A 23,374-nucleotide genomic window follows, 5' to 3' on the forward strand; every position below is an offset into this window, starting at 1 on the left:
AATAATACACATTTTTGCTGGGTAAGTTATTCTTGATTGCAAACCTTTGCTATTTGGAATACATTGTTGCATGCCCTTTTTCCATTAATGTAGAAGTTGCAAAATCTTGTGTTATTCTGACTGTAGCTCCACGGTATTTAATGTTTTCTTTTTTTCTAGTTGCTTGTAGTGTTTTCTTCTTGACCTAGGAGCTTCAAAACTTAGTTATGATATTCCTGTGAGTTTTCACCTTAGAATCTCTTTTAGGTGGTGATGGGTAGATTTTTTTTTCCCATTTCTTTTTTACCTTCTCACTCTACAATTTCAGGACAGTTTTCCTTAATATTCTCTTGAAGTATAGACTCTTATTTTGATCAGAACTTTCATTCAGGTAATCCAAAAATTCTTATATTGCCTCTCCTTGATCTGTTCTCCAAGTCAGTTTTTCTAATGAGATGTTTCATGTTCTTTTATATATTTTTTTTATTCTTTTGATTTTGTTTTATTATTTCTTGTTGTCTTATGAAGTCATTAGCTTCTCCTTGCTCAATTCTAATTTTTAAGGAATTACTTTCTTCTGTAAATTTTTGGATGTCTTTTTCCAGTTGGTTACCTTTCTTTTCATAATTTTCTTGATGTTCTTGTATTATTCTTATTTTTCCCCAATTTCTCCTCAAACTCTCTTACTTGATTTTTAAAATACTTTTTAAGCTCTCCCAAAAAACTCTTTTTGGCCCTGTGACCATTTTGCTTTTTTCTTTGAGATAGAAGTAACTGTTCTAACTTCATTATCTTCTTCTGAATTTGAACGCAGATCTTCTCTGTCACCATAGTAGCTATCTATGATTGGGTTTTTTTTCTTTTACTTACTCATTTTAGCAGCTTATTTCTTGTCTGTTTACTTTGTGTTAAAGTCAGGCTATAGTCCTGAGGTATGGGGGATAATATCTCATACTTCAGGTTTCTTGTGCTGTTGTTTTCTGAGCTCCCTCCGGGGGTCTGATTTCAGGTACTCTTCTCCACCCCTGAGCCATGACCTAGGCCCCTAGCAACACTGTCACTACAAATGCTCTTGCTCCCTACAGTCCCTCCTGCAGCTATGAGCCCTAGAACCAAAACCAGGGATTCTGCTCTCCTACAAGTGTCCACAGCCAGCAGGGTCCCTGCTCCTCTGCTATCATACTCACCTTCATGTGCTTGCTCCTCCTCATCCGCAACCACAGCCTGGGACCATGTCTGGTCAGCACACCTGGTCCTGGCATCCAGAGCCAGCAGAGGGCCCTTTAGTTTTCCCCTCAGCAGCCATCTGACCCCCACACTGCCTATAAAGTGAAAGTTCCTGAAGCTGAGGCTGCTACCACAGCTGCCCACAGGGCCTGTTGTTTGTGGAATCAGAAGTATCTGACTAGATTCTGAACCTCCATCTGTTGGTATATAAACCCATTCTTCAGACCCAATTCTCTGCTCCATTATTCCCATCTTACTCAATGGTACATCTGCAATGTTCCACTCCAGATTTACCTACCCCTTCCACTGTTCTCTCTGGAACAGATACTCCATAACCAAAAACCTTTTCATCTTAAAACTCTTCTTTTCATGCTTACTCCATCTTCTGTCACTCACTGGAACCTGACTTCTTCCTCATGTCACAGGTTCCTTTGCCACCCTTTGTACTTCAGTCAGATCAGGCCACTGCCTCTGAGGTCCTGTCTTTCCTATTGTCCTCCCAAGTTGTCTTAGGCAGACAGCTGCTTTATCCTCACTTTTAATTAGTTCTGCCTCTCAAAGTTCATTTTGAGGCATTATTTTATATTGTTTGTGGGGGAATTTAGAAGAGTCAGGTAATTTCCTGCCTTATTGTACCATCTTTCCCAGATATGATTATCTTTTAAGTGGGGCTGATCAGAGGAGTCACTGATAAATTTGATGAGTTTTCTCAATCAACCTGATATTCTTTGGAAGCATCCAATAGATTATATGGATTGACCATTGGCATCTTACTGATAGGGCACAAAGAACTGTCACTGATGGGCTAACTGAGCCTCAGGGGGATAGACTCTTGTCAGAGGAGCTGCCCCTTTCATTTTCTGTAAAAGCAAGCTAAGAGACCTTTATTTTGCTGTCTTGGTCTTTGAGAAGACAGAACAGAGTATGCCTGCATGGGGCTTGGGGATTGGGGAGAAGAAAACCTTTATGCATCACATTTGCCTCCCTCCAAGAGCAGTTGTAGAAACTTGTGATAGAAGTGCATGGCAGAGCTAGATAATGTACTTACAGAGAAGGTAGCCATTTAACAGTGTTTCTGCTTCCTAACTTCTTGTGTAGAGCAAGTTGGATTTTTAATCCCCTGGGCATCATGATCCCAGAATTTAGCATTCTAACCCTAGAAAGATTTCCTGGGCAATTCCTTGTGAGTAATCCCAAGTCTGAGGCACCTTATAGAGAGTTAAGGAGATTTCCTGGGATAGCATCTTCCTTGCAGAAAGAATAGGATGGTCCACATAGTTCCTATGCATTATTCTTCTTGGAGTGCAAAGCCAGGGAGTTACTTGGATACTCAGGTCTGATGGGAAGGGGATGACTTGTTCAGCAGCCCCCAAAGTGTGTTTACATTCTAGGGAAAGACTAAAGCAAAGGGAAATACAGATTTACTCAAATGTCAAAGGGTTGCTCTGATAACTACCTCAAGTTCAATTTCTTTCTAGGGGCAACTTATGTGATAACTGAATGCTTTATGTGTTTTCTGTACCTGTTTATGGGCTCATTGATTCCTTTGGGTCTTCTGCACTTTTATATAGGGTAAAATAAAGACCTGTACCCAATTTACATTTAATACTTTGAGTGTTTGTATGGGAATTAGGGATCTAAGCTACTCACATTTTAGGAGAGCTAGATATGAGCTGAGTATATTAGAAGATTTTCTAGAAGTAATCGGAACAATGAATCAAAGAAAGATAATGCCCCTGTTGGGGTTCGCCCCCAGAATTAGACCACAGGCCTTTGAGCCCAGATTGTAGAGTGGCCCTTGAGCGTTGGGTTGCAATCTGAGCAAGCTTAATATTCTTCTAGATTTATTTTAAATGCTCTTAATTCTTCTCTATAAGAATGAAAGTCTAGTCTAAATAATTCATGAGAGAGAGGCATACAAAGATAATATGAATGCCATAAATATGGATAATGACTTTTAAGTTAAATAGACTTTTTCTTTTAAACCTAATCATGCCACCTGTAGCTTCTTTCCCATTTTCTTGCCTCTCCTCCTGAGGCCAATTGAAAAAGACCCAGAGGGAAATAGCATACTTCTTGGCTTTGTGGAAGGATAGAGAGGGAAATTCAGGGATCAGAGGCCCAGGTGATTAGTTGGTATTTTGTTTTATACTGGACCTCTCCTTGCCTAAACCCCATCACTTCAGTAATGCTGAAAAAACTGGGAGGAATGGTTGGAGGCACAGAATCACAGAATATAAGAGTTGAAACAAGCATCAGGGTCCCTTTAATCCAAGGCATACACAGGTAGGTGGCACTATGGATAGAGTGCTGGGCCTGGAGTCAGGAAGATTCTTCTTCCTGGGTTCAAATCCAACCTCAGACACTTAATAGCCATGTGACCCTTGGCAAGTCATTTAACCCTGTTTGCTTCAGTTTTCTTATCTATAAAATTAAATGCAGAAGGAAACAGCAAACCATTCCAGTATCTTTGCTAGGAAAACCCCACATGGGGTCACAGTCAGACATAAGTAAAAAATGATAAATCAACAACAACATACACAAAAAGGGATACTCACTATAACACATGACAAGTGGTATTTAAATTTCTGCTTAAAGACCTCCAATGAGAGAGAATGCGGTGCCTCCCAAGAACAATTTCTCTAATTGTTAAAAGGTTTTTCTGACGTCAATCCCAAATTTGCCTCTTTGCAACATTCATTGCACCTGGTTTTGTCCTTTGAGGCTCTCACTGCCATCACGTTTCCACTCCCAGTTCTGTCCCAAGCAGCAGCTGCCAGTACTCTTTTCAGCCTATTTTGGCTTTACTCAGTCATCAGCCATCACACATACAGGATGGAAGAGCCATGGACTTTTGTGACACACGTCTTTCATATTTTTACCTAGTGCTTAGCACAGTACTTGGCAAACAGTAGGCGTTGCATTGTTGGTTGAATGTGCCTTGGTGCAGCACACTTTTAATACTGGTCCCCTTCCTATTGTTTACTATCTCACCTGCTTCTTAAGGAATAAGTAGTTATATTTATTGAGGCAGTTGATGAAAATGTTAAATGAGGCTATACACACGTCCCTGGGATCTTCCATGGGAGACCTACTACCACATTTGACATCGTCATGAATATCAACACCTTAAGTGTGGCAATAAAGCTAGTTCCAATCCTCTGATTGTGTTGTTATCTAATCCGCATCTCTCCCATCTTCTCCATCAAGATAGCGTGAAATACATTATCAAAAGCTCTGCTAAAATCTGGTGAATAACATTCTCTTCACCTAGTAGTTTAGTAATCCTGTCCAGAAAGAAAATGAGGTTATTCTGGCATAACTTTTCTTGAAGAAGCCACGCTGTTCCTTTGTAATCACTGTTTCGCTTTCCACTTGTTCACTGGCCAGCTCTTTAATGATTCGTTCTAAAATTTCCCCAGGAACTAAAGTCAACCTCATTGGTCTATCGATTGTGCTTTTAGTCTTTTGAAAATTAGAACATTTTCCTTTCTCTCATTTTATGGTACTGTTTTCATTTTCTCTGTGTTTAAAATATCACTGAATGGCTCAACAGTCACATCTATCTGTTCTTTTATAGAAAGGCAGATGATTTGTGGTAGAGATAATTGTCATGGTAACCATTAGCAACAAAGATAATGTTAAATTATTTTGAGCATGCTCCTGAGGGGGGCAGTCATGACTTGTTGGCTAGAGGGCTATCCTTGGATTCAAGGAGACCTGGGTTCAAATTCTTGCCCTGACACATACTGTTTGTGATTCTGGGCAAGTCTGAGCTCCAGAACTGTAAAGTTACAGAACAGTTGCTGTTCTGCTTTGGGAGAGGGAGTTTTCTCCCCAGGAATTCTCCACACCAATGAAAATATGGATCTGCATAAAAACAAAAGCAAAACAAAAAACCCTCTCCAAAGTGTTCAGGTTTCAAGGTGTATTGTGGCGTTATTGCGAAAGAATTCACAGACTCAGACCATCTCCAACCCAAGCAAAGGCATTTCTCAGGATTATAGTCTCCAGTGGGCTAGGCTCTTTAGAGGAACCAGCAACTTAGCAAGGCAAGACATGGATTTTTACAGAGCAAAAGATGCAATTACATCATTACAAAATATATGAATATTAAAATGTAGGAAGGATTTATTATATTGGAGGGGTCCTCACCTCAGTGGAACTGTGTATGTGGCTGCCCATAATTCATGCAGAAAAGTCCACTGGGGCATATTAATGTATGATAATGGTATTATAATAAGTTTCTCTACATCATAACTTCACCTTAGGACAGTTCTTTGCTATTACTGCACAGGCATCTACTAAGTGGACAGCCTAAGCCTAAGGCTGTGATTTAGTGGTCAAACATCCTGCTCAATGTCCTACTGGTGCTGCTTTCTAATTGGCTGGCTATTATGGCCATGTCTAAAACTAGATAGATATGGTTGACATACCTGCTATTCTAGTGAGGCAGTGAGGCATATGAGGAAATTAGGATATTGGGGTTGGGGGCAGTGGCTAGAATGAGGCTGGGGGCAGTGGCTAAACTCCATCAAATTGATTATAGTAAAAAGATTTTGATAAATGGGTGCAAAGCAGAGTGATCACAAGGGTGAAGGATTTCAAGACCATCACATCTTTAGGATTAGTAGAAGAAACTAGGGATGTTCAACTTGGAGCAGGAAAAACTTCAGGAGAATAGGATAATTATTTTCAAATATTTGAAGGGCTGTTATATGAAGGAGAGATTCCATTTGTTCTGTTTGGCTCCTGAAGGTACAAATTCCCTCTCCTGAGGGACCAAAGGGTTAAAAACTTTGATGAAGCACATTTAGGCTTGATGTCAGGAAAAACTTCCTAACAAGTAGACCTATGCAAAAGAAAATGGGCTGCTTCAAGAAGTAATGACTTAAGACTTGTAGTTATTGAATCAAACATTGTATAAACCACTTCTCTGGTATACTGCTAGAAGGATTTTTTTTGAGTATAGATTTGAACAAATGATCTGTAAGGATCCTTCCAACTCTTCCAACTCTGACAGTCTGAGAACTGAGAAACCTGGGTTTCAGTCTTGTCTCCAATACTGCTTAACAGTGTGTTTTTGGGAAAATCAGAACTCTCATCCTCAGTTTTCTATGTATATACTCATTTAGTGTTGATTAGGTATGGAGCCCACAGTCAGTACTCAGTGACACTAGATGATTTGGGAAATCATGTAGAAATTAGAACATAAAGTTCTTATCTTTAGGAAGGCCAGAATGTAATGAATTCAGTGGCATACCAAGGACTAATCTAAATCAATATGTGTCTGAAAACTATTCACAGAGTGAGAAATCAGAGAAATCAATGAAGAGCAGGTTGGCTTAGAAGGAAAAAGTTGTAGCCACTTAAATGATTGATATGATTGGATCCTGATGGGGATACTGTTTATCATTTTCCTATTTTATCATGTTAGCCAATCTAACAGGTGTGATGTGGTACCTCAGTGTCATTTTGATTTGCATTTTCTAATCAATAGTGATTTAGAACATTTTTTCGTATGACTATGGATAGCTTTAATTTCTTCATCTGAAAACTGTCTGTTCATATCCTTTGACCATTTATTAATTGGGGAATGACTTGTATTTTTATGAATTTGACTTAGTTCTCTATATACTTTAGAAATGAGGCCTTTATCAGAGACACTGGGTTGTGAGAATTCTTTCATACTTTTCTGCTTCCCTCCTAATCTTGTTTGCATTGGCTTTGTTTATGCAAAAACTTTTCAATTTAATGTAATCAAAATTATCCATTTTGCATTTCATAATGTTCCCTGTGTCTTGTTTGGTCATAAATTCTTCTGTTCTCCGTAAATCTGACAGGTAAACTATTCCTTGCTCTTGCAGTTAGCTTATGGGGTCAGACTTTATATCTAAATCATGTGCCCATTTTTACTTATTTTGGTATATGGTGTAAGATTTTGGTCTATGACTACTTTCTGCCATACTATTTTCCCGTTTTCACAGCAGTTTTTGTCAAATAGTGAGTTCTTATGCCAGAAACTAGGGTCTTTGGGTTTATTTAACATCAGATTACTATAGTCATTGACTACTGTGTCTTGTGTACCTAACCTATTCTACTGATCCACCACTTTATTTCTTAGCCAGTACCAAGTAGTTTTGATGATTGCTGATTTATAATACACTTTAAGATCTGGAATGGCTAAGCCACCTTCCATAGCATTTCTTTTCATGAGTTCCCTTGCTATTCTGTGCCTTTTGTTCTTCCAGATGAATCTTATTATTTTTCCAGCTCTATAAATTTTTGGTAGTCTGATTGGTATGGCACTGAATAAGTAAATTAATTTAGGTAGAATTGTCATTTTTATCATATTAGCTCACCCTACCCATGAACAACTGATGTTTTTCCAGTTGTTTAGATCTGACTTTATTTATGTGAAAAGTGTTTTATAATTGTGTTCATAAAGTTCCTGGGTTTGTTTTGGCAGATAGACTCCTAAATATTTTATAATGTCTAAAGTGACTTTAAATGTAATTTCTCTTTCTATCTCTTGCTGTTGGGCTTTGTTAGTAATATATAGAAATGCTGATGATTTGTGTGGGTTTATTTTATATCCTGCCACTTTGCTAAAGTTGTTTATCATTTCAAATAGTTTTTTTATTTGATTCTCTAGGATCTTTAAGTATATCATCATATCATCTGCAAAGAGTGATAGCTTTGCTTCTTCTTTGCCTATTCCAATACCTTCAATTTCTTTTTCTTCTCTTATTGATAAAGCTAATGTTTCTAGTACCATATTGAATAACAGTAGTGTTAATGAATATTCCTTGTTTCACCCCTGATCTTATTGGAAGTGCTTCTAGCTTATCCCCATTACAGGTAATACTTACTGATGGTTTTAGGTAGATGCTATGTGTCATTATAAGGAAGACTCCATTTATTCCTGTGCTCTCTAGTTTTTTAATAGAAAGGGGTGTTGTATTTTGTCAAAAGCCTTTTCTGTATCTCTTGAGATAATCATGTGATTTCTGTTAGTTTTTTTGTTGATATATGATCAATTATGCTAATAGTTTTCCTAATATTAAACCAGCCCTGCATTCCTGGTATAAATCCTACCTGTTCATAGTATATTATTCTCATGATAAGCTGCTGTAATCTTTTTGCTAATATGTTATTTAAAATGTTTGTATCTGTATTCATTAGGGAAATTGGTTTATAATTTTCTTTTTCTGTTTTGACTCTTCCCAGTTTAGGTCTCAGCATTATGTTTGTATCGTGAAAAGAATTTGGTAGGATTCCTTCTTCACTGATTTCTCCAAATAGTCTATATAGCATTGGAGTTAATCATTCTTTAAATGTTTGATAGAATTCGCTTGCAAATCCATCTGGCCTTGGAGTTTCCAATGGAGTTCATTGATGGCTTGTTCAATTTATTTTTCTGAGATGGGGTTATTTATGTATTTTATTTCTTTTTCTGTTAATCTGGGCAATTTATATTTTTGTAAATATTCATCCATTTCATTAATATTGTAAAATTTATTGGCATACAGTTGAGCAAAATAGTTCCTAATTATTGTTTTAATTTCCTCTTCATTTGTGGTGAATTCACCCTTTTCATTTTTTATACAACAGTTTTCTTAATTTCAGTTTTATTAATCTTTCCTTTGGTTTTCAGTATTTCTAATTTGGTATTTAATTTGGGAATTTTTAATTTGTTCTTTTTCTAGTTTTTTTTTGTTGCATGCCCAATTAGTTGATCTCTTCTTTTCTCTATTTTTTCATGTAAGCATGGAGAAATATAAAACTTAGAACCATTTTCTCTGCATCCTATAAGTTTTGGTATGTTGTCTCATTATTGTCATTCTCTTGGATGAAGTTATTGATTGTTTCTATGATTTGTTGTTTGACCCTCTCATTCTTTAGGATTAGATTATTTAGTTTCCAATGAAATTTTAATTTATCTTTCCATGGCTCTTTTTGATATGTAATTTTTATTGCATCATGGTCTGAAAAGGATACATTTAATATTTTTGCCTTTCTGCATTGGATTGTGAGGTTTTTATGCCCTAGTACATGGTCAATATTTGTGTAGGTGCTGGAGATACTACTTAAAGACTAAATAGAGGAGATGAATCTGAAATGGTTTTAAAAGAGGGAGAAGAGATAGCTAATTTCATGAACAGAAAAGGGAAGAAAATTCCTAATGGAATTATTTCTCAGAGTTGGGATAGTGGGTTATGGTGGATGACTTGACTTGTAATGAAAAATGAGGACCTTTCAAGGAGACACCAGTTGTGGTGCTCATCACTTATCCTCCCATTCTGATTCTTTGTTAATTCCAATGAATTATAGTTCAATTTGTGTGTTTCAGTTCTGAAATGAATGCCTCTAAGAATAAGAAAGAGAAGTCTTTTATTCATAAAAATAAATTAAAACAGGACTAAGGTGAATTTAGCAGTTGGTCTAAAATTGATAGATTTCTATTCTCTTTTTTATTTCCATTTGGTATGTGATTTTCTTCATCATTGTTTATGGAGAAATTGAGTATGTATGTCAATAAAGATGCTTTACTACAAACAAATATGAAGAAAATAGGAAAAAAGTAGAAACGGCAGGAAATGGGAGAGAGTTTTGATGTGAGTAGAACTAATTAACATTTTCTAGATAAAAGAGAGTTTCTATAGGATAGACATTCTTAATTTTTTTTGGTCATTGCCTTTGGCAGGATGGTGAAGTCTATGGACCTTTACTCAGAATAATGTTTTTAACTATATAAAATAAAATGCATAGGTTTACAAAGGAAACATTATACTGAAATGTTGTTGTTAAAGTATATATTTTTTTAAAAGTTCACAAACGTCAGGTTAAGTACTTTGCTCAGGGGCACACTGATCTTTGAAGACAGTTTCTGCCTTTTTCCTCAGCTTCCTTCTCTGATGCATCATCATGGTCTGGAGGTGATTTTGAGTTCTAAGGATTGCTTTGGCAGAGCCTACCAGTGTGGAAATCTTCAAGTACAGGCCTGGCAATCAGCTATGTATCTGTTATTAAATGATTATATTGACTAAATTGAAGCATCAAAGTACATTCAGAATACAGTAGGAGCAAATTCTTTTGGTTGCCCTGAATGGTACAGGTCTTTCCTGTAGGACTCCCTAGTATACTTCTTCCTATTTGTACCCCTTTAAATTAAGGACAACATAGGAAAAAATGATTAGAGGAATAAACCTGCAAGCAATAATTTACATATTCTATTGAACTGGAATGGAATTATCTCTTAATAGAACTTGTAAAAATTCTATTATTTTGTCATTTGAGAGTTTGTTATACTTCAACTGAAGTATAATAGATTCTGCTCCAGCCCTTCATTTGAATTCTGTGTTGTCTTTTCTGTTTCAAGTGTGTTTCTTGTAAACAACGTATTGTTGGATTCTGGTTTCTAATCCATTCTGCTGTCTACTTCAGTTTTATGGGTGAGTTTATCCCATTCATATTCACAGTTATGATCACTAACTCTATATTTCCCCCTGTCCTGTTTTCTTCTGTTTGTGTTTTATTTTACCTTGTTCCTTCCTCAAAAATCTGTTTTGCTTTTGACCACAGCCTCCCTTAACCTACCCTCTCTATTATTACCTCCCCCTTCCCTTTCTCTTAGCCCTTCCCCTCTGATTTACCTCACGTGTAACATGGATGTCTATACTTAATTGAATACACACACACATATATATATTCTCTCTTTCAACCAGTTTAGATGAAAATGAGGTTCAAGCATTGCATACTGCCTTTCCCATTTTCCCCTTCATTGTAAAAACGCTTTCTTGTACACCTCTTTTATGAGGGATTTTCTTCATTCTTCCTCTCCCTTCCCCTTCTCTTAGTATATCCCTCTTCCTCAGCCTTTCATTTTTCTTTTGAGATCATTCTAACATAATTGACTCACATTCATGCCCTCCATCTAAATAGACTCCTTCTAACTGCCCTGGTGTTGATAAAGCTCTTGTTTTACACACACACACACACACACACACACACACACGTATGCATATGTATGTATATGTGTGTGTGTGTGTGTGTGTGTGTGTGTGTGTATATATATATATATGTATATATATATAGAGAGAGAGAGAGAGAGAGAGAGAGAGAGAGAGAGAGAGAGATTCTTTTCATTTGGGAATATAAACAGTCTAACTTTACTAAATTCCTCATGATTTCACACTCGTGTTTACCTTATTATGTCTCTCTCAAGTCTTGTGTTTGAATGTCAGGTTTTCTATTCAGATCTGGTTTTTTCATTAGAAATGCCTGGAACTTTTCTATTTCCTTTATTATCTACTTTTTTTTCCTTTGTAGGACTTTACTCAGTTTTGCTGGTTAGACTATTCTTAGTTATAATCCTAGCTCCTTTGCCTTTTGGAATGTCATATTCTAAGCCCTCTGTACCTTTATAGTCGTAGCAGCTAAATCTTGTGTGATCTTGACTGTGGCTCAATATTATCCAAATTACTTCTTTCTGGCTGCTTGCTGTATTTTCTCCTTCTCCTAAGAAGTCTGGAATTTAGCTATAATATTCTTGGGAATTTTCACTTTGAGATCTCTTTCAGGAGGTGGTCGGTTGATTCTTTCAATTTCTGTTTCACCCTTTAGTTCTAAGATATCTGGATAAGTTTTCCTTTATGATTTCTTAAAATATGATGTCTAGGCTTTTTTTATCATGGTTTTTAGATAATCCAATAATTCTTATATTGTCTCTTCTTGATCTGTTTTCCAGGTCAGTTGTTTTTCCAATGGGATATCTCATGATTTCTTCTTTATTTTTTCATTCCTTTGACTCTGTTGACTTTATTGATTCATGATGTCTCATGGAATCATTAGCTTCTATTTGCCCAATTTAATTTTTAAGAAATTATTTTCTTCAGTGAGGTTTTGTATCCACTTTACCATTTGGCCAGTTTTATTTTTTAAGACATTATTTTCTTTAGTATTGTTGTACCTTTTTTTTTAAACCAAGTTGTTAATTCTTTTTATAATTTTATTACATTGCTCTCATTTCTTTTCCCAGTTTTCCCTCCACCACTCTTATTTGATTTTTAAGATCTTTTTTTCTTTTTAAAAATTTATTTTTTAAGCTCTTCTAGGAATTCTTATTAGGCTTGTGTTCAATCTGCATTTTTCTTGAGAATTTGTGTGTGTATTTTTCATGTTGTCTTCTTCTGAGTTTGTGTCTTGAATTTCTGTATCACCATAGTAGTTTTTTTGTGGTCAGGTTCTTTTTTGTTGTTGTTTGCTCATTTATTTTTCCAACCTTTTTTTTTTTACTTTGGACTTTATAGTAAAATTGTGCTCTGTTTACCTAGAGTGGGTTTAAAGTGTGGTCTCTGTTCTAAGCTGCTTTTTGCTGTGCTGTTTTCGTAGCTAGTTCTGGGGTTTCTGTAAGTTTTTGATTCTTCAAAGGTGGTGTGATTTGGGGAGAAGTGGGTAACTTCTCTCCTTGCCTGTGTTCTGGTCCTTATCCAAGTAGGGCCCTTGCTCTCTGATGACAATTCCTTTCCTCCCAGAAATTGCAATCTATATCCAGCTGGGGCCCCTACTCCCTTGTGACCTGACCACAGATATTCCTCTCCACCTTGAAATTGTGACCCAGAATTGGTTAATGGGCTATAGAGTTACCAAATGATAGCTACCAGAGGGATCACTTTTCTGTCTGTGAAAGGTGAGTACTTCCAATTCAGTTGCAGCTGTTGCTACCACCTCCTTCAAGGCCCACCTTTGTATCACCTCCACATTGTGCTCCCAGCCAGCCCCCCCATCCCAATGCCAAACACCTCTCCTTCTGATCTCCTAAGTTGTTCTGGGATGGGAAAATGTCTTCCTCTGAACTTAATGTTGCTTATGCTGCTTTAGAATTTAATTTAATGCATTATTTTAAAGTTGTTTAGAGAAGAATATTGGGAGAGCTCGGCTAGAATGCTCCCCTTACTCTGCCATCTTGGCTCAGTTTCTACCTTATCCTAAATTTTCCTTTCATATTTTCCCTCCATGCCAAGAATTTTTAGGAGTATACATACTGTTTTCTGATAATTCTTTGCCATTAGGAAGTAGAAGAGATTGTGAACAATAGCAACTGATCCATTATTAAAAAAGTGTTGTACCAGAGCATATTAAAACAATATAATGCCTACTTTGTGCCAAGCACTGTGCAAGGCATCATGGATACAAAGACAAAAATGAAATGTTCCCCACCCTCAAAGAACATGTTTGGTAGGTCTCAAGGTAGGAGCTGATAAATTAGGAGAGTTTGAAAACTAGAAAAAGAAACTGAGACAGAGACAGAGGATGATTGGAGGGAATGCGATCAACGGCCTAAGTAGAGCGCCAAAGGTATTAGCAATATTGGTTCAAAAAGGAAGCAAATATTTTATGTCGTATATGTAGGTGTGGAATGGTTGTGATCCGCCTCACCAGAGAGGTGTCAACATTGGTGAAATAAAAGATTTTAAAAAATTATATTTTAAAAGTATTGTAAAGTTTGCTTGCTGAGTAAATTTTAAGTCAATTTCCCTTTTTTTTTTTCATTTCCCTTGTCCTTTCCACACTTATCTTTGACATTTAATGTTACATCAAAGAGTGGTAACCATCCATAGCTTTCAGAGTTACTTGTAGTATGGAATCCAATTTTTATTTTATTAAAGATCTCAAAATTGTAATTGTAAGGATTAACCTATTAAAATTATATATATATATATATATATATATATATATATATGCATATTTTATTTATTTATTTATTTATTTTTAGTTTTCAACATTCACTTCTATAAGACTTTGAGTTCTAAATTTTCTCTCCTTCCTTCCTCTTCCACTCTCCAAGATGGCATACAATCTAATATAGGATATGCATGTACAGTCATAGTAAACATATTTCCACTTTAGTCATGGTATAAAGAAGAATTAGAACCAAAGGGAAAAACCATGAGAAAGAAGAAACCAAAAAAAAAAAAGAGAGAGAGAAAATAGTATGCTTTGATCTGCATTCAGACTCCATAGTTCTTTCTCTGGATGTGGATAGCATTTTCCATCATGAGTCTTTTGGAATTGTCTTAGATCCTTGCATTGCTGAGAAGAGCTAAGTCAGTCATTGCACACCACTGTTGCTATGTACAATGTTCCCCTGGTTCTGCTCACTTCACTGAGCATCAGTTCATGTAAGTCTTTCCAGGTTTTTCAGAAATCCACCTGCTCATCATTTCTTCCCTTTTTTGTGAGACAGTCAGGGTTAAGTGACTTGCCCAGGGTCACACAGCTAGTAAGTGTTAAGTGTCTGAGGCTGGATTTGAACTCGGGTCCTTCTGACTCCAAGGCCAGAGCTCTATTCACTGTGCCACCAAGCTGCCCCTGCTCATCATTTCATGGAACAACAGTATTCCATTACATTCACATACCACAACTTGTTCAGCCCAATTGATGGGCATCCTCTCAATGTCCAATTTTTGGCCACCGCAAAAAGAACTGCTATCAATATTTTTGTATATGTGGGTCCTTTTCTCTTTTTTATGATCTCTTTGGGAAACAGATCTAGAAGTGATGTTGCTGGGTCAAAGGGTATGCATGCACAGTTTTATAGCCCTTTGGGCTTCCAAACTTCTCCAGAATGGTTGGATCAGTTCACAACTCCACCAACAATAGTGTCACAATTTTCTCACATCTTCTCCAACATTTATCATTGTCCTGTTTTGTTATGTTAGCTAATCTGATAGGTGTGATGTAGTACCTCAGAGTTGTTTTAATTTGCATTTCTTTAATCAGTAGTGATCTAGAGCATTTTTCCATATGACTGGTTAGCTTTAATTTCTTCATCTGAAAACTGCCTGTTCATATCCTTTGACCATTTATCAATGAGGAATGACTTGTATTCTTATAAATTTGACTCAGTTCTCTATATATTTTAGAAATGAGGCCTTTATCAGAGACACTGTCTGTAACAATTGTTTTCCAGCTTTCTGCTTCCCTTCTAATCTTGGTTGCATTGGCTTTGTTGGTGCAAAAAACTTTTTAATTTAATGTAATCAAAATTATTCATTTTGAATTTCATAACGTTCTCAAACTCTTGTTTGGTCATAAATTCTTCCCTTCTCCATAGTTCTGACAGGTAAACTATTCCTTGCTTATAGTATCACCCTTTAATATCTAAATCATGTTTTGACTTTTTTCATAACAACACGGTGACTACAACATTGCAAACATTGCAACATTGCAAAGAAAAATAACTGTGAAAGGCTTAAGGAAGCCAACAGCATTTATTAAGTTCCTACTATGTGCTAGACCCTATGCTAAGTGCTTTGCAAAATTTGATCCTCACCATAGAATCTGGTAGGTAGGTAGTACTATTATCCTCTTTTTACCGTTGAGGAAAATGAGAAAGGCAGAGGTTAAGCAACTTGCTTGGGGTCATACATCTAGTAAGTGTCGAAGCCTATAGTGAACACAGATCTTCATTACTCCAGGCCGGGTGCCACCTTGCTGCTTAAGAACTGTGACCAATGCAGTGACCAATGATGGTGCCACAAGATGAGCAGGAATCATATTTCCTACCTCCTCTCAGAGGTGAACTAGAAACACAAAATGAGACATTCATTTAGGACAGCCAGTTTGTGAGTTTGTTTTTCACATTCATACTTATTTGTTGCAAGAGAAGGTATAAATCCTCCCCATCCCTTTCACTGATGTGGGTGTTTAGGGAAATTAGGGGAGCAGAGATAATGATAATCAAGTAGTGAATAATTCTTTTCTCCCTCAGGGTTCTCAGTGCACTCCTGAGGGACTGAGCTTGTCTTTCAATCTTTCTCTTTCTTTCTTTCTTTCTTTCTTTCTTTCTTTCTTTCTTTCTTTCTTTCTTCTTTCTTCTTTCTCTCTCTCTCTCTCTCTCTCTCTCTCTCTCTCTCTCTCTCTCTCTCTTTCTTTCTTTCCTTTCTTCCTTTAATTTATGGAATAAAACAAGTATTTCCATAACATACTGCAATAAAAAAAGATGATTGTATATGAAACTGCAAGTCTCCTATGCACAACTTGCTTTTTTTTCAAATATACAACAAAAGTATCATGAAATTTCTTTTTTTTTTAAAATTATCTTCCCTCCCTTCCTCCCTCCCTGGAGATGGCTACCATTAGACACAAATAGGTGTATATATACATATATATACACAGTTATTTTATATATACCTCTATTTATCAGTTCTTTCTCTGAATGCATGTAGTGCCTTTCTTCATATGTCCTTTATAGGTAATTTGTGTATTTGTAATAGACAAAATAATTTCTTTGCTCAAAATTGTTAATGCCCCAGTTCCATTTACCCCATTAACAAATATCAGCTTTTATTAAGGGATATTTACTTCACTGAAATGGCAAAAATAGAAGTATAAACATTTCCCCCTTCATTCTCTCCTATACTATTTAAATCTCTGTGAATGGGAGAGTGCTCAAATTTAATGCAATTACAATTTAGCATTGTTCCCACCCAGATCACGTCCAAATTCAGCTACTCTCTGGGGAGAAGGGTGGGAGACAAGAAACAGTCATCAGAATAACTGGATATTTTTTAGTACAGCTCCTGCTTAAATCAATGAAAACAAAGATTAAATAAAAGTAAACAAAAGTGAAATTAGTACAGCAAATATTCTCTGACTGATAATGGCGGTTTAAGTGGTAAACACAAGGGGTCTAAGTTGAGTTGGGTCATTCAGTGCAGGTGCAATCTGTCAACAGGTATAGGCTCATGACATAGATGACTTGTGTCATGGAATGCTGTTTGCTACGTTTCAATGTGAAATATATGAATTCAAAGTTAAATAATCTGTGTAGAAGTTAAAAATATCATGTTGTCTATTATATTTCTCAGTGTCATTCATTTTGCTAAGTATGATATAGTAGGCTGGTTTAAAGTGCATCTTAGAAAAATGGAAAGAACTCAAGAAGCGTTCTTATTAACAATCACTTGAAATTTTCAACAAATGTAAATTTAATTGTCTTAAATTTTAAAAATTGCTCCTAAAGTTTTAAGTCAAATAATATCCCCTAACAATGGATAAATACATAACAAGTTTTGTAAAAAAATAAAATAAATCCATTGGAACAGCTGAAACTAATAAAGAAAAGACAATAGAAACAGTTTGAGTAATGGAAATATAGAAACACAAAACAAAAAAAAATCCAAATCCAGGAAATAAGATCCATATTATCACTGGTATTTACGAGTACTGTTATTGATAGAAAAGACTGTTATGGTCACTATGTAAAATGCTTTAGCTGCAGATAGTATAAAGCCTAATAAATTGAAATGATATCTTGAAAATGTTTATGTTAGCAAAGAACATGTTTACAAAGAAAATGTTTACATTAGCAAGGCAAGATAATTTAAAAGAGAAAATAAGATACTTCTAACAAGCAAAACCAAACATTTTTTGAAAAAAAAAACCCTTATCTGTGACTTTAAAAATAGTTGATTTTATCATATAAGGTTGCTTGCCAATTTGCTGTATGTAAAAAAGTTCATTCAATAGGAGAAACTTTGTGTAGCAATTTGTATGGATGGGACAGTGCTTCACAAATTATATGCAAAGCAGTTTTGAATTGTTCCACTTGCAAATAGTATGAAAATCTTTATGATTAATCCTTTGAGAGGCTAAAATCTTCCTATTACAGGGAGATGAATTCTTGTGGAAGATCCAATAGATTGCTAGTTTGATTTCCTGTGTACAATGTGTAGCTAAAGTCGATGTTAAAAGAAGATTTGTTACATATTGCAGTCTTGTTATCCATGCCACATCATGAGAAAATTTCATATAATATATTCAATATAATTTTTCCCTCCTGGAAACGCTATATTGTGGGAAAATTGCTTTGGACTGCCCTGACAAGGCTCAAATAATGTCAGGATAATATATGTCTATAGTGTAAAACATGGCCTCTCTTGCAATTTGGATACTGGGAAAGATTCATAGATAATCATTTGTATCAAGAAATATGAATAGCTATATACAATTTTTCAAGTTGTTACAAGAGAAATCGGCTTTGTTTTTAGAACTCCAGGCTCTTTTCAAAAGAAGCCTCTTTGCAAACGTGTGTGATAACATGGAAGCAGAGCTTAGTGCAATTACATATTATTGTGAAGCATGCAGACTTTCTCATGATAAAGTACCTCAAAAGAGTATTTGAAAATAGTTCAAAGAAAAAAATTGACATTTTTCTAATCAAGGATAGGTAAGATGAAGCAAATCCATTTTTATACAAACATTTTTCCTTGGAACTTGTATATGTGGTGTATGTTTTTAAGGAGAAAAATGGTTATTCTAAATAAATAACTCCAAGGTCCTAATTTCCTACCCTATCTGTCCTGTAAATGAAATAATAGAAAGTTGAAGATCTTCTTATTTATCACATCCTACAGAAGTGATCTTCACTTTATTTTTATAACCTAGATATTCTAAATGTGAATGAAGAAGGAACTAAGTTACCATGGACAAATATGATATATTTAGTCTTCCTCTGAATAAGAACAGTTTATAGATATCTTGTACCATATTTTAGCAATGTTATGATGATAAAATGAGTGCACCTTTCATAGAAACAGTAACATTATTATTAGTGTTATTGTTTTTAGTTATAAATATGAAAATTATGAATGATGAGTAAAACATATATCACATTTATTTGATATATTTGCTGTTATAAATTTTTAATTTTATTTAAGTATGAGCTAAGTCATTTCATAAATTGTTTTATGAAAGTAGAATGTGTGACAATTTTTTTAAAGAAGGTGGGCTGTTATCACATCAAGTTTGAAAAAAATCCTGGTGTAAAGTATGGAGGAGAGGAGAAGAGAATGCTTATGACAGAAGTTATTAGCCTTTTCAGTAGAGTAGAAGCTGAATTAATCTGCTGAAGGATAGGGAAATAGAGATAGAGTTTGTGACTTGAAAGAAGAAAATGTTGAATTGGCCACTTTAGGGAGTATGTAATGGAAGCAGATAGTCACAAAAGGTTGCTTTGTAGAAGCAAAGTCTCAACTGAAGTTAGATAGGATGAATTTGTAGGTACCAAATCAGTATGGTTTCACAACTCTCTCCAACACTTCTAGGCGGCTCATCAATAGGAACAGATGGTACAAGTGACCTAGGTTTGGGGATTAGCTGGATGCGAATAGTGGAGGAATCTGAGGGTAAGGGACTCAAATACAGAGAAGCGTGTATTGTTGAAATGGCTGACTATGAAGTCCAGAATATCAACATAGCCAGAATAGGAGTGATAAACTAATATAATAGTAGGAAATCAATGGATTCAGACCCTCCCTATGAGGGCCAAGAGTAGGGTCAAAAAGTTTGAGTTGGTGGGAGAAGAGGAAGTATAGCAGATTTTGATGAGTGGCATTAGAAATTCAGAGTTCATATCTTGGAGATGGGACAATTTTGTTTGATAGTGAAGCCTAAGGTTTATCCTCCCCTGTGAATGGATAATGTAGAAGGTAAATGAAAATCCTAGGAACTGAAGTTTGTAAACTGAGAGACGAGGGTGTTAGGAGCATTATAATTGTGAATATTAAAGTTATTGAGAATGATGGTTGAGGTTGGGATAGAAAGGAATCCTGTAAACCAGGTGCCAGTTCATTGAGGAAAGCCTGGAAGTAGGGAAGTGCCAGCAGCAAGATTCAGAACTGGGTATTATAATAGTATATACTAAGGAGAGGTTGTGAGCTATAGTGGAGAAATAAAGGTCTGGAAATGTCATTGGGAACAAAGAATATGTCAGCTTCTTCTGTTCGTCTTCTGAATTCAGGGAAATTGAAAGAAGGAGTTTTCAGTGGTAGATAGGGTGATCTGTAATGGGTATATGGTATCTTCAGAAAAAATCAGGGTGTCACTTTATACTAGGAGATAAAAACAGTTCATAGATTGTGGGACATCTCTTTTGCTGAGCAGTTGATGATCTACATTAGTAGAGGAAGTTTCCTCACTAAAGATTTCCCTTTACTGATGAAATAGTAGATCAAAAGAAAAATAAAATTATTGAAAAACAAAGTAAAATTATTACCTTACTTACCATCTTATTGATATATTCTTTGAATAGTTACTCACGAATGCCCACGAAAAGGACGGACTATCTGCCTCTCCTTGTATGAACTCAGATTCTTATCACAACTCATAAAACCTCTGTTAAAATTGGAAAAGGAAGTTCAAGACCTTTCCCAAGAACTGCTCTTGCTGCCCAGGATATCCAGACATGCTTCAGGTAAGGTGATTTTTTAAATATATATACCCATAGTCTATATCTTCCCCCCCTCCTCCTCTTGCCAACATGTTGGTATATGAGCATCATGATTTTGTAATCATGATTTCAAAATGTTCTGGAGTTATCAGAACAATACTGATTTTGGAATACCTTTTCATCTTTGTAAAAGTCAATCTTGATAATTCTTAGACAAGACGCCTATAAACACTAAATCATTTAGAAGAAGCATGGAATTATGAAAGGGGCATTTGATTGAGAATCAAGAGCCTTGGATACTGGTCCTAGATCCTAGGTCATATCAAGTGATTCTATGATCTTGAGTAATCATTCACCTTCTTTTGTTTTTAGCTTCCTTATCTATTAAATGAGCAAATTGGATTACAGATCTTTCATATCTAAGATTAACTATAGCCCTAAAATTGCCATTGTTATTTAGACTAAAATAATAATGTTAGTAAAAAGATGTGTTTTTTTAAAAAAAGGCCCTCTAATAAAGTCTTTTTATGATACTTCATTGTACAAAACAGGAATGTAAATTACTACAAATTGGAAAGGCTTTGTGTATGGGCCTGTGTGTATGCTGATGTATATACCTATGTTCTGAGGACTAGGCTGCCTAAATTCAAAAAGGATCATCACTAGATTGGCTTGAGTCCATAGCAGGTCTGGAAGACATTCTACAATATTTTGAAGGGGCTGTGTGATGAGATTCATGACGTAAGAAGTGAAAAGTAAAAAGATATGTGACAATGACTTCTTCAGTTCTTAACACTAGAGGCAATATGATGTGATGACAAGAGGTGATGCAGAGTCAAGAAGTCTTGGGTTCAAGTCCTGATTCTTCTACAATATATTGATTTATGACCTTGGGCTAATCACTTAACCTCACTGTGTGCTAGCTAATTCTCTAAAACTATAAATTGCAGCTGACGTGTTGATTTTCATTAGTGGAGGCTGTTCTCCACTAGAAGCTCTCTACATTGATGAAATCACAGATGCAATCCAAATTCTTAACAAATCCCTTGTCAGGAACATGATGTGATTAGGTGTTTGAATAACATTCTATCAAAATTTGAAATGCAAAAGAGAAATATTTCATATTGTTCTTTTTGTAGAAATAGATTTGCATATTAATTATAATAAAATACCTTACGTTAAAATTATAACAAAATACTTTTTTGCAGATTACTGTTTTGAGATATTATGTAAAATTTCTGAAAATAGTGCCAACTTTCAGAGAACTTAGATAATAAAGTTTTAGAGCTTGAAGAGACTTTAGAGCTCATCTACTTAAATTATTTTATTTTCAGCCCAGAGAATGAAAATGCCTTACCTTAAGTCATTGTACTGATAGCTATAACAAAAGCCAGTCCTTTAACTTCACATTTTGTCTACCCGGCAAAATTAAGAGCAGAAATACAAATTTATGTGGTGGATTCCATCAGTGTTGACAACCATTCTGGAAAAAAATAGTAATTGTATGACTAGGTCCCAACTAGTGCAGCTGATGAATTCTCTGATGTTAGTTGCATGGATTTGAATTCACACTGTTCTAAGATAAAATTATATAAAATATGGTGATTGGTTCTAGCTCAAAGGAAGTATGTAGTGTGTATTCAAATAACATAACCGTTGCAAAGGATTTATTATTTACACTAACCTGGACCTAGGTATACTTACACTTTGATAAGATTTTGTGTTTTTAATGTAATTATGTAACTGCTTCAAATTAGTTTTCTACATTGCCTATTCAAATATATCCTTATTAGCATGATTAATTTTTTTTAAGAACAACTTTAACAAGCCTTTGTAAATTTCATTGAAGGATATGCATCACAGTCAGAGAACTTGAACATGTAATGTAGAATTTAAGTGCACCCTAAAGATAGAAGAGAGGTCACGTGGCACTTGTTTTATGCTACAGAAAGCTTTCCAAAGCTGGGAATCAGCAATGGGAGGGAGGTGCAGGTAGATAACAGGTTTCTGAAGCTTACAAGTAAATAAAGGGGAAAAGAATAGCTACATAAGAGAAGAAATGTAGTCCATAAAGATAATGAAATTGAGAAAACTAGATTTATTAGAAGTCAATGGGAAAACTTTAAAAGAATCTTTCTTTTGGGGGAGTAACATGGTCAAGGATAGAGGGAGTCCCAAAAAGAAAGGGATGACATATTCTTCCTTTGTCATAACTAACAGTGTTGCACTTTGGTATTTTTAAGTAGCTAAAATTTTGACTTTGTGTATACTATATGTGATACAGTTCCCAAATCGTAACTTATAGAGTATATTCAAGGCTTTTGGTATCCCTGACCCAGAACCTGGAGACCTGTGGACAGCTGTGGGGATTTCCTGGGGATATAGTTCCAGAATTAGGGTGAATCTGGAATAAGGGTGAGCCCAGTCCTATATGTAGTTTTCCTATACTAACTGTAGTTCAGATCATTAGGGTATGGGAATAATTTTTCAGCATTCTTGCCCTGAAAGTTTAAACCTGCTTGAAAATAGTCTAAACACAAAACTAACCTTCCTGATGCACACTTCTGACCTTGTCTTTCAGTTGCTTAAAAGGTTTTCATAACTTCCCATTGCCTACTGAATAGCATTTACGTTTCCTAAACTGGCATTCAAAGCCTCCACACTTTAATATACTTTATACACTAGTCAGATTGGAGTATTTGCTTTTCCCCAAGCACAATCCTCATTTTCTCCCTTTGTGAACGTTTGGAGTGTTCTCATTTCTATCTGTTGAAATCCTATCTACTCTTTAAACTGGGTTAAAACTAGGTGAAATGCCTTCCTTAATCCACTGAGACAAAACTGACATCTCCTTCCTTTGATATCTCAATTGTACATTGTATCTCACCTATGTAGTCATCATAAGATATTTTATTGTATATGTTTTATTTG

The 23,374-nt window shown here is 35.5% G+C and overlaps 1 protein-coding gene across 3 annotated transcripts in view; it reads left to right on the top strand.

Moving 5' to 3' along the window:
* The window catches only part of KIAA0825 (KIAA0825 ortholog), a 523,965-nt gene that overhangs the window by 122,285 nt on the left and 378,306 nt on the right, over positions 1–23,374 (top strand). For all 3 annotated transcript variants that reach the window (XM_021008591.2, XM_021008594.2, XM_021008603.2), the window contains exon 5: positions 20,306–20,467. In XM_021008591.2, the coding sequence (XP_020864250.1) occupies positions 20,306–20,467 (162 nt within the window). The remainder of the gene's footprint in view (positions 1–20,305; positions 20,468–23,374) is intronic.

The sequence above is a fragment of the Phascolarctos cinereus genome, unplaced genomic scaffold (assembly GCF_003287225.1).
Source record: "Phascolarctos cinereus isolate Bilbo 61053 unplaced genomic scaffold, phaCin_HiC Scaffold_4;HRSCAF=312, whole genome shotgun sequence".
In the NCBI taxonomy this organism is placed as follows: domain Eukaryota; kingdom Metazoa; phylum Chordata; class Mammalia; order Diprotodontia; family Phascolarctidae; genus Phascolarctos; species Phascolarctos cinereus.